Below are 12,743 nucleotides of genomic sequence, written 5' to 3'. Positions count from 1 at the left end.
AAAAAAAATTTACTCTCCTTGCCCTTGAGTGTTATGTTCATGAAAGTTCGAAGTAGTTTGTTTTTTACACATACCTACGTATGTTTACTCGTTTACTTGAGACGCTAGTCTCCCCAACAGTGGCACTAAATGTTAGCTCTTTCCTACTGCTTTTGTACGAAGAGCTAGGTTTTCTCAGTATGCAGGGTTCCGAGGCTTTTTGTCACCTACAGATATATTAGGGTTGTCGTTTGTAGTATACGTGTAGCTTAGGACCTCGAGTCATGTTTCAATGAGAGATGTAGGCTTAAGTGTGGTAAGCAAACAAAGTGCATGCATGTGTAAAAGGAATGTGTATCATCATGATTAAGGTAATGAAGGCTTTCGCCTTCATTGGGGGTTGCAGGGTTTAGGAGGAGTTTAAGGGTTAGAAGGAGGTTCCAGGGTTAGAAGAAGGTTCCAGGGTTCAGAAGGAGGTCCAGGGTTAGAAGGAGGTTCCAGGGTTAAGGAGTTCCAGGGTTTAGAAGGAGGTTCCACGGAGAACTCGTCTCCCTCGTAGATCATGGAGTTTAAGGGTTGAGGAACAAAGGGTTTAGGGGGAGCATAGGAGTGGGAGAGGAAGAAGGTGTAAGAGCATGGGGGAAAGAAGAGAGAGGGGGGAGGAGAAGGAGGGAGGAGGAGGAGAGAGGAGGAGGAGGAGGAGGGAGGAGGAGGAGGGAGGATGAGAGGGAGAGGATGGGTTGCAAGGTTGGAGGAGGGGAGGAGGAGTTGCAAGGTTAGGACATGCTTTTGGACGTGGAGTGCAAGGAAGCATGGACACTTGAGACAAATGCTTGGAATACCAAAGTAGAGTCAACACAATGCCCCAAAGAGTGTGGGCTTCATTCCATTATGGGGTATTTATACAAGTTGGAGAGCTTCTCTCTCTGCATGTAGGAATTGTAACACATTCTCTCTCTACATGTAGAAGTTGTATGTAGAAGTTGTAACACATTCTCTTTCTACATGTAGAAGTTGTAACACAAAGTTGTAACACATTCTCTTTCTACATGTAGAAGTTGTAACACATTCTCTTTCTACATGTAGAAGTCGTATGTAGAAGTTGTAACACATTCTCTTTCTACATAACTCCATGTTGGCACAGAGTCAACAGTATGACTCCGTTGTGTAAATCAACCAACGTTTTCCATTGTTGAAGACTTCAATGAGCTAGTAGGCTCCATTCCATCTGAGTTTGAGATTTGGTTTAAGAGGGCCCTGCTTGGTGCTATACAATAGAATGATCATTCCTCTCTTTAATGTACTTGTCATGCCAAACTTTCCTTTATCATTGAATGACTTGTTGTGACCATTGGCAAGCTACTTGGATTCTAAGTTCATTCAATTTTGCATGTTGGTGTGGGCGCTTCTTAACTACTTCGGGATCTCCGAGCTGATGCTTGGTAGCTACTCAAAGACTCAGGACAAGGAACTCCAAAGGTACCACAGCTTCCAAACCAAATGCCATCCAAAGTGGATTCAAGTTTGTAGTCACCTTGTGATATGCCCATAATGTAGCATGCAACTTGGTATCCCAATCTCGATGGTGTGTGATGACCATTTTTGTAAGAATGGACTTGTGTACCTTGTTAGTTGACTTGGCTTAACCATTACACTGAGGATAATAAGTGGGTTGTCACATGGTGTATGACCATGAACTCAATTGTTAAAGAGGAAAGACTTTATTCATAAAATGCATTCCTTGGTCACTAACAAACGTAATTGGAATGTATTTATAGACAAATTTGACCATATTGCAAGCCGAGTTCTCACTTAGTGCCTTAGCTTCTACCCACTTAGTTGCATAATCTATGGCAAGTATAATGTATGTGTTTTGTGTGCATTGAGAAACATTTTTGAATGGACCAATATAATCCAAGCCCCATTGTTGCAATGCTTCCAAAACCTAACTTGGTTGAAGAGGCACATTATGTTGTGGTAGCAAGTGTCTTGTTCTTTGACAAACATCACATTCAAAGCAATGAGCATGAGCATCTTAGAACAAGGTACTCCACCACAAACATGCTTGCACCCTCCACTAAAATGCCCTCCAGTGAACCTAATGTGTGCCTCATCCAATGCAATTGCTTGTTCAAGAGGAAGGACCCAATGATGCAAGACCCAATGATGAAGGACCATGTCTTCTCCTTGGTGATAAAGTTGAGCTCCAATTAACACTAGTTTGGTAACAAGACATATAAGTGTCCTAAAACATAAAAATTCCTACTAAGTGGCCATGTTTGAGGAATTTTCACGAGCTACATGCAATGATTTTTCATATCCTATTTTCACCATGTCCTTTCTTGTGATCCAAAGTTATTTTAAAAATATTTTAGGGTATAATTATGTGTCCTAGGATTAAAATTTATATTACTTTCTCCACCCTATAATCTTTTTGGTCAAAACAACACCCAAAAACAACAACTTTAGGTTTTATGAAAAGTGGGCCTTACAAGGTCATAATGCATAATTTTTTAATCTATAAAATTCTAATAATTACTATTTGATTAAAGCATCTTATTTATATAAAAAGGTCTTAAAATTTAGGGATGTATCTAGTATTGATCGCTATCTTCTCTTATTTTTATTGTCAAACAGGCTAAAAATGACTCTAATCAATGATTTTTTTCTCAAAGTAGGAATTTATATTTTGAGGTTCTATATATGGATGGAAAATTCTTTGTATCTCAAAGATATTGTTACTTTCTTCAAGCCTTTAAATTGGTTGAATGTGAGCATTTTATCATCTTTTGGGGGTCTATCCAAATGATGAATTATCGCAAGTGTGGCTAGAGAGTAATGTAGCATAAGGGTCAGACACTCACTTGGACTCAAAATATCTTGGCTTGCACCGCACATATCATTCTCAGCTGAAACCTTGTCATGCTCCAGGGGTTGAGGCCCAGTGTGAACCTTGACAGCTGTGCTCATGGCTTGGCTCCTACACCGTCTCCCTTACTCATGCAAGTCTTTCTTCTCTTTGTTTCGGGACTCTCCAACCACGGTCTGGGCTTGCTCATGGCTCGCCTACTGCTGTGTGACATTCCTGATCCAAGGCGTGCCTCACCTCTCGACTCGATGCTCACTCAACTAATTGACAGTTGTGCTCATGGATCAGCTCATAGACGACCTCATGAAAAGACTCTAAATTCTAGCTCTCTGTGGACGAATGCTCAAAATCTTAACGTTGCTTCCTCAAGGGCCCCTCCATAGCTAGCTCTTTGGATGTCTTGGGTGCAAGATCAAGGACTAATTATTGGTCTTGATGTATTAGTTAGATGCCATCTCTCCATGTGCATGGTTAGGTCTTCTCAATCATCGTACTCTCCACAGGGCCATCTACTACGCCCATCCTCTGTTATGGATCATACATCTCTTGCTCCAAAATCATTCTAACTTCCATGTTCAACAAATTTTGCCAAAACTGTCTATCTCAACATATGTGTTCCTCTTGCCTAGTCGTGCAACATTGGTGTCTTTCTGAGCAGTGTCAAAGATTCCTGTATAAACTGCTTGGGAACAATCCTCCTTCCAAACACCCAATAGGTCTTCAAAAGCCGTTAGTCATCTTCAACCGCTCAGATGACTCTTTCAAAGTAATACTCTAAACTAGGCAATTGCCATAGCTCGTTGTTTGTCAACATGAACTCTCGATGACTATGCACTAGTATTTATGGGCTACTACTACTCAATCCACATACATCTTCTACTCGTTCTTGTAGCATTGTTGCTAGCAGGGTTGCCAAATGTTGACTGTCCTTTTCTCCCATCCCTGCTTGACCCATGAACCCGATGCTTGGTGTGTGCATAGTGCTCAGTGCTTTTGTTGGGGTGCTTGGTTTGTGAAGATGCTCTTGCTTGCACTCAACGGATGCTTGGCACACAACGATCGGTTCTTGGACTAAAAAGGGCTTGACAAGCATGGACAAGACCATATGGCGACAAGTGAGAAATGAGAACAAGCAATGTATGAGATAACTAACCACTTGAATTAATATATAAAAAAAGGCCTAGCGCCCATTGCGCAAAGTCCTAGCTCTACAAAGAGGTGCTTGTGCAACAAGGCGTTGGTACAAATTCTCACACTCACCTTGGCTCGAGGCACAAACCTATCTCTACCTCGAGCAATGTTGGCTTGACAATATGGTAGGACTCTACTCAGACACTCTTCAGAACCCGTTCTACTTTGGGTTCTACAATTAAATATATACCTAGATGAATCCAAGAACATTCCCAAATGCATCCTCTAAAAACACAACATAGTGCAGATTCAGTCTCACGATAGTCACTCATAAGATTGAAAACCATAAACTCTATCACGCATAACAAGGACTAGCTACTATGACATCCCCACTGACATCATCAACGCCCAACAGTATGTGTAAACCATAGTATAAAAATATTATCTCACACATACAAATCCACACACCCACACATACTTAGAGCATCCTTTGATACAAAGTCTTCGGACTGAGTTTCTATTGGCACTCTGGAGGTGGAAGGGCAAACTCAGCCATGACGAAGGGTAGCACTACAGGAGAAGGCTTGGCGTTCGTGTCCAAGGCCTTCCAAAATCTATCCAATAACTTTTGGTGTACTTTCCTACTACTCGCATGTGCCACTTGGAGATTCACTACTTGGACACTTATTAATGGTACCTTGGTGCTTAGTTACTCAAGAACTTAGGTTGGGCGGCTAAATTGACTTAAACAATACTGATTCCATATACACACCAACGGGGTGGTGGTTGCATGCACATATGATGATGAATTTGATAAAAACCAATCTATAACCATATGGATGTTAAGCTTCCACCCCCTCTCGTTATAGCACATCTCATAATTATCTGTGTCCTCGACTTGTATTGAGGTACTATTTCATGATTCCCATCAACTAACTTGCACGTTGGGATCATGCAAGGACAAGTTAAGCCCCTAAGCAATGATTCCTAACATGCTAGTAGCCAAACCTTTTGCAAGGTTGTATTCGAATCCCCACCACATAATACTTTTTTCCCTCCATCCTTACCATCTTCACAAGTCGAGAATAGCTCTATCTATTCAAGGCATAGACAAATCCCAATAGAGCATTAACTAACATTCACTCCATTTGGCTAATAAAATTAAAAACAAGTCAAGGCCAAAACCTATTCAAGTGAGAGTGAACATTCTTGAAAGGGGGCAAGTATAATGCAACCCAATTTAGCAAGGGGTTTAGCCTACCACTAGCTATGACTATATGGGAAGACCTAATGATTAATTGGCAAGAGGGAGGCTTATTAAGGCTCACCTTTATGTTTCATTATATATAGCCAAGTTATGAGATAATTGTAGGCCAGACTCACTCGTAGCCCAAATGATATTACCAACAAGGGATAGATTACTACCTATAGACATGGCTATATGGAAAGACCTAACGATTAGTTAGGCATCAACTTCAGTTACTAGACTGGGGGGTGGGCGAGTCGTCAAGAGGGAGCTCGCCTTTATGTTTCACTAAATATAACCAGGGACTGAGATGATTATAAAGCAGGCCAATCTCACTATAGATTAGCTTGGATATGGCTCTATGACCCCATAATAGCTTCAAGCAAGGACACACTCCAGGATTGTAGTCACATGAGACCGAAAAGCATGCACGGTGACTTTCAGATCAAGGGTGAGCTTTGGATGGGCATTACAACTAGGTGTCCACGTAGCCATGAGAAGGGGGGGGAGGGGGAGATCAACGATCAACCAACAGCCAAATGTGAGCTCACCAATCCTCATGTGAGCCAATGGCAGTTGCAGTGTACTAGTTTACTTCTATAACGCCCAGGTTTGCTCCCCAAACCCAACATTGTACACTCCACTTCAACAAAGTAGGCCCTGGATCCACTAGATTTGATCACAGCGCTTCAGAAGGATATTGGCAAATGCCAGAACATTTCTACTCATAATTGGAACAGTAGATGTCTACCTCATAATTGATATACAGAGATTGAAGACAGCTAGCACCAATGAGCACAGCTCAAAAGTCTGTAAGGCCCAGGTCTTCCCCAAATCCAAACATTGTACACTCCACTCCAACAAAGCAGGCCCTGGGATCCAGTAGATTTGATCACAGCCAAGGATATTACCAGATTCCACTCGTTATTGGAACAGTAGAATATATATACATAAAGAGCTAGCACCAATGAGCACATCTCAAAGTCTCCAACAGACCCAAAAAGGTGGCTGAAATTTCTGCCCTGAAACAGCACTGGAAACTCTGTTCACACAAACGATCGGCCAATTCAATTTGAGGTCTACAGGAGACAAAACTAGAGAGGCTATATACCTAGATGAATCCAGAAACATTCCCAAACTCATCCTCTAAAAACACAACATAGTGCAGTTTCAATCTCACGAGAGTCACTCATAAGATTGAGAACCATAAACTCCATCATGCATAGCAGGGACTAGCTACTATGACATCCCCACTGATGTCATCAGCGCCCAACAGTGGGTGTAGACCATAGTATAAAAGTATGCTCTCACACATACAAATCCACACACCTTGAGCATCCATTTATACAAAGTCTTCGTACTGAGTTTCTGTCGGCACTCCGTAGGTGAAGGGCAAACTCAGCCATGACAAAGGCTAGCACTAAAGGAGAAGGCTAATCAAAAAGTAGACCAAATCTCTTCATTCAAGCTACAACTGCTTGTGAAGTCTAAACGATTTCATTTTAGTCTCTCCCAAACGAGCATCTAAATCTAAATCTAGCTGGTAGGGCAATGCACCATTTAAGATAGAAAGAATTATCGCAATACCAACAGGCCGCAACTTGGACGAAAACTTCACAATGTGAAATTTGCATGTCCGCTAATACGGCAGAAGCATATACCTAGATGAATCCAGGAACATTCCCAAACTCATCCTCTAAAAACACAACATAGTGCAATTTCAATCTCACGAGAGTCACTTATAAGATTGAGAACCATAAACTCTATCATGCATAGCAGGGATTAGCTACTATGACATCCCCACTGACGTCATCAGCGCGCAACAGTGGGTGTAGACCATAGTATAAAAGTATGCTCTCAAACATACAAATCCAGAAACACTCAGCTTGCAGATTATAAATTTTCAAATTTATGTTGAGATCCATTGATTACTCTACTATACCCAGCAGCTGTCCACTTTGGTGACTATTCTGCCAGGACAGACGAGTTCCCAAGACTACACTCCACATTACTTCACACATCGGTATATTCAAATTCACAGTTGGTAGGCCAAGTGACGTTGCAAAGGCAGGCAGCATTGAAAGTCAAGCACAAGCTCGTAAACTACAGGAAAGGTAGAGCATAAGGAAACAGTCAACGCCAAAAACCATCCCTCAAGCAAACGTTTTTAAACACTTGGGACAGGAATTCCAAGAGAACCACCTTACTTACATATCTTAGATTAAATCACCTCTCAAAGCAAATTCATGCCCTCATGCTAGCTAATGAGCCGTCGACTGGGCCTAAAGAATCAAGATTATATTCCCAAAGCACAAATTGGTGCCACTGTTACTAATCTTACAACAGGGAATCGATTCTCAGGCCTTTATCGAAAATTCATCCTGCCAAGAGATTTTCCTCTTTCCTGATTTCTTCGTCTGAGGAAGGCCATTTGGCCCATGCTTTAAACAAGACGTTTTTGAAACCCCAGCTACATCCAAATTCTTTGAAGATTGTACAGCCACAGTCCCCTGATTTGAAGATTGTAGACGTGCAGATTTAAAGGCAGAATCAAAACCTCCCTCAGACAGCTGCAAACAGTTCAGGAAATCAGAGGCTACATCACTCTTTGGTCCCTACTTCATCGTGTCATAGGATCGGGAAATTCTTACCACTTTTCCTGTGGGTTCCCAAGATGGAGTGATGACTTGGGTAGCGCCCCCCATGGCCTCCTTCATCCCCTGAATACTGGCAGCATCTTCTTTCAACATCTTTGCTCTAGTTCGCAAAAACCTGCATGCAGGACAAATCATGAAACTGCTACATTTTATTATCAAAGCTCGACTGGCAAAATGCGCCCTGTGACATTTGTCAATTTATCCTCTCAAGTTTTCCATATTGCCAAGAGTGTCTGTCTCAATAATATCGGATGAAGGTTGGGCCGTCGCTCCAAATAACGGAATCACTTCACAAACGTGCTGCTTTAGAGTGTTATGAGACAGTAATCGAACAATACAACTATGAAAACATAGCTTTTGGGCTTTTCTGAGGTTCCACACATACCAACCTTAAATATAATACTTCTTCCAGAACACACACGCCTCCTACGGTTAAAATCTCGGTTTGCACTTCGCGGTGCAAAGAGCTTAGCTAAATTATAGGACGCCAGAAGGGGTGATGCAACCACCCAATCAATGTAGATAGAGTGCACAAGGGTGGAAGGAGGAGATTAGGAAACCCAATAGAACCTTTGTTCCTTAAGGCAACGAAACATTTGCTGATGTAAAAGCGTACTGTAGACTCACCTAATCTCTGCTTGCAAAATTAGCTTCGCCTCTTTCGCCTTCTGTAACTGGCTCAAAACTTCCTGTGTTTCCTGTGGACAGAGAACCAGGAGACACCGTTATACTTCTGCCCACATCTAGCCGATCTCGTGGGTAAGGGTACCACGAATTTGGGTCGGAAATCAGTGCCACTTGTATTTAGGAGAAATCTCACCGCTTGCAATTCTTCGAACTCTTGCTCCAAGGCTCCGTACTTCAAGACATATTTGTCCTCGTAATCTGGGTCCATCAATCCCTGGCGCGGATCGAAGGGACCGAAGCTGGCAGGGCGCGCGAATGCAGACACTGATGGGTGGAGAGAAATCGGGAGGGGCGGGGACCCTAGGTCCGTGAGGGGAACAGGGGACGGGAGGGCTGAAATCGCGGAGCCCAAGAGCTAGAGGCAGTTGGAGGAGAGGGGGGGCGGGTGGGAAGGCGAAAACATGCAACCGCCGATGGGGTAGGAGATGGGTGGATGGGGAGGGAGGCGGGAAAGGGCAAAGGGAAGGAAAGGCGGCGAGGCAAGGCAAGGCAGAGGGGAAAGGGGAAGGACTACAGAGGAAGAGGAAGAGAAGGAGAAGACCTAAGGGGGAAGGGGGGGGGGAGGACCTCGGCCATGGCGGCTTGCTTGGAAGCATCCACCACACCACCACCACAAACACAGGCAGAAGCGAGACAGGTAAGTAGTTACAGCAGCAGCTGCTTCTTCTGCTCCTGCCGCTGCTGCAGCCACAGGCCATGGCTATGGCTATGGCTATGGCTACTACAAACTATGGCTATGGCTGGCTGCAGCTTGCTTTGCTTTGCTTGCTTGAGCTCTGTGCGGAACACAGGCTTTACTACACCACCACTTCCACCACCTCCACCACTACAACATCATCTAAGGATCAATCAATCATCGCCATTTTCTTCTTCATCCTCATCTGAAACATCTCCATCTCCTCCATCTCCATCTTCATCTTCATCACTCTGAATTTGTGCACTTGGCCCCATTTGCACATTTCTCTCTCTCTCTCTCTCTCTCTCTCTCTCTCTGTCTCACACACACACACGCCTTCGAGAGAGAAGACCCCTCCTCCATCCTTATTCAAAGTCAAACCTCTTCACACCTTTTTTCCTTGGACCCTCGTGGTCCCTTGCCCTTGACTTTCTTTGTACCACTCTCGACCAATATGCAAGGCGTCTTGCATTGACTGTGTGACGTCCATTTGTGCTTCCTGCGCTAAATGCCTCACATTGTGTAGTTGTTTCCCTTTACACGCCCCCTTATTTGCAAGAGACTTGTTTTTACCACTTTCTTTTTGTCCTTTCTCATTCCTCGCTAAGCATAGAGCAAGGCTATAGTGGTTGCAAGGCTATAGTGGCCGTACACCTTGTTGACCCGCTAGACCTTGTTGACCTTGCTCATGGTCTCAATCCTTTGGCGGGATTCAACACCTTGATAGCTTATTAGCACTATTTTTATTCCCTCTCTTAATCGTCCACATAGTGCCACATTTTCTACTCTTTCCCAACCTACCTTTATGATTAGATTTTTAACCCAAGAAGGGCTATATTGGTTTGAATTACATGAGGCTTCACCGTGACTCAAATTCATCAACAATGAGACAAAGTACACACAAATGCACACATACAACATCAAGTCACTACATAGTGAGCAAGCATAACTAGATAAAGCACACATGTTTGGATGTGATTGGGTGGATGTTAAACAATAAGGTCACCCACCTTAAAAGGCCACAACAATTTTCCTTTGCCTCACATTACCATAAGGCAAAGTCTACAAGAATTATCCACCTTGTTGGTCCTCTTGCCTTTCATTAGGATGCAAACCTTTGTGAAAGAAGTCACAATTTGTAGGGAGAGGCTATGCCATTGGCTTTGTTTGCTTCATTTGTTTGGCAAGCATGGCAATTCAAAAGGGGCTATCATTGGGATTGCAATAAACAAGGATTTCACTTCAAATATATACCCTTTATTTTTTTACTTCCACCTCCAAGTGTAAGGTGTAAGATGGGTGCATACTGTAGGAGATGTTTTGACCGCTAGGGTTTCTCGTGCATGAGCGCAACGTTGCGCCTACCTTAGTCCCTCGAAAGTTGGGTGGTGTTGGTTGAGCAAAGCGCCCGAGATGGACTAAGCTATCTTGTGAGTTTGATACGCTCACATAGGGGATGGTTCCTATGTCGGAAATGGGGGCGGACGATGGCTGCAAGTCGGTTGGGTAGGGTGAAGGTGTTGATCCAAAGGGTAATAGCGAAATGGCCAAAGATCCCCATCCTCCCTCTATGCTGAGACCCTTGCCAAGAGGCTTGGGGGTGGCTTATCAAAAGTCGACCACGATCTGGATATCAAGTTGTTGCATGCTGATAGGAGAGCTAAAGAAGTTTCTAAGAAGCCGTAGTTTGAGTCATGCAGGAAACACTCAGTTTCCTACAAAATCTAATTGTCTAATGTCAAGCCTGAACTCACTCGTTTGGCAAAAGGTGACTTATACCTGAAGGTTGCCCTCGATGGTGGCACTGGAGGGGTTCTTATCTTATGAATGTGACATTCCATTGATTGGGTACTCTACAAGATTTTTGGGAAAAGGGTTTTTCCTGGTTAGGCTAGGCTTTGAGCAGCTCAGGGAGGAGATGGTTGGTTGTTCTTTTGTCTTTGTAGGAGCCACTATTCTAGTTTTCCCATGGAGCCCCTCTTTCAGCATTGACAAATTCCTCTATCGAGAATGCACCTTCCCACTATCCTAGGGGAATCAGTGGAGCATATTGCAGCATCCTTGGGGAGAGTACTCTTGGTCCGTCCCCCATCAAAATCGTTGTCAAGCCTCAAGAGGGCTTCAATCCTCTGGGATCGTCCTAATTTCTTTGAGATCAAACTGTCCAATGGGAAGGTCATTGCTCAGCGGGTCAAGTTCGTGGCTTTCCCCAACTCGTGCTATATTTGCAGGGAGACATCTCATTATGTGAAAAAATATCTAAGAAAGGCGGCCAATGCTCGCTTGGCTTCAAGTGAGAAATCTGAGGGGCAACAAGCCCCCATGGTCGAATCGAACAAGGAACCATGCAACAGTTAGGGGCTTCCCACTCCTCAGGGGATGACTTAAAAATTTGCACTTCGTGGATGGAGAGGTTTGGAAAACCATTGGCCATAACGAAAAAGCAAAGGAGTCATCTCATGTTGATCTACCACCTCCCTTGCACGCTATCCGGTCCTAAGTCTGAGAGCTTTTCATATGGAAATGCTCAAGAAGACAGAGTACATGCCTCCAAGCTGGAACAAGAATGATGAAATGTTGCTAAGAAGGCTAAAGGGAAGATTCAGGGCATGTAAAAGGTTTTGGGTCCTCCCCAGCCTGAAAATTGTTTGGAGATGCCTGAGGAAGACATGTCAAAAGTGTACCACAAAAAAAGATTATTGGAGGAGAGGAAGTTGAAAAGGAAGTACTCAGGCCTAGTAGAGTACAGGACTGTCTTTGCCAAGATTGATGTCAAAGAGACTTAAGGAGGCAGCCAGGTTTGCGAGACAGGGGAAAGAAACTAGATATAGCAATGTATTCTCAAATTTGTGCTTCAAGCTCCAACTTTTTGTGACCTCAAGACATTTGATTTCACCATTTGGCATGCGTATTTCTACCTTTGTGGCATCTACTACATCACAATCCATAGGTATCCATGTGCCATGATCATTTTTCCAGTGTTTATAAGCATATCTCATATAACAAATATTGTGCACTACTTGATACCTTATTACTAAACTTTCTTTACTAACTACACATCTAAAATGGTCTCCCTTCTAAAAGCCTTCCCTAATATCCCATATAGGGTAAGGAATATTGTGAAGAAAGTCCTTTGCCAGGTCTTTGCATACCCACATGGTCTTTGTTTTATGGAGGAAAATTGATTTGAAGTACTCAAATACAATGGAGGGCATGAACCGACTAACCTCCACAAATTTAGATCCAAAAGTAAACTTCATTGATGATTGGAAATCAAATCTCACCCTCATTCTAAATGCATCTATAGAGAATGGATCTGGAAGAGGCCATTATGGACTATCAAAGTTAGGCAGAGGAACATGATGAAGGAGTCCATATGCAAACTAGATTCTGCTTTCTCAGGGATACATATCGAGCATTGGCCAGTAAATAACTTCGATCCAATTTGTAGGAGGGGTGGTTTGAGGTCTAGTAGAGTTCTTTCATGGAATCTTTAGG

The 12,743-nt window shown here is 43.2% G+C and overlaps 1 protein-coding gene across 1 annotated transcript; it reads right to left on the bottom strand.

The window, feature by feature from the left end:
• Positions 1-7,508: 7,508 nt before the first annotated feature.
• On the bottom strand, positions 7,509-9,569 carry LOC147899377 (uncharacterized). Its single transcript, XM_087378346.1, has 4 exons — positions 8,703-9,569; positions 8,510-8,580; positions 7,877-7,997; positions 7,509-7,795 (listed from the first exon to the last, which is right to left on the bottom strand). The coding sequence occupies exons 1-4, from the start codon at positions 8,775-8,777 to the stop codon at positions 7,583-7,585; spliced, it is 480 nt and encodes a 159-aa protein (XP_087234472.1). The 5' UTR covers positions 8,778-9,569; the 3' UTR covers positions 7,509-7,582.
• Between the last annotated feature and the right edge of the window lie 3,174 nt (positions 9,570-12,743).

This window comes from Dipteris shenzhenensis, chromosome 8 (genome assembly GCF_047967505.1).
Source record: "Dipteris shenzhenensis isolate YYH24624 ecotype China chromosome 8, Dip_SZ_1.0, whole genome shotgun sequence".
NCBI classification, from domain to species: domain Eukaryota; kingdom Viridiplantae; phylum Streptophyta; class Polypodiopsida; order Gleicheniales; family Dipteridaceae; genus Dipteris; species Dipteris shenzhenensis.
Note: the sequence above shows the minus strand (reverse complement) of the source record. Positions and strands in the feature narration are given on the sequence as shown.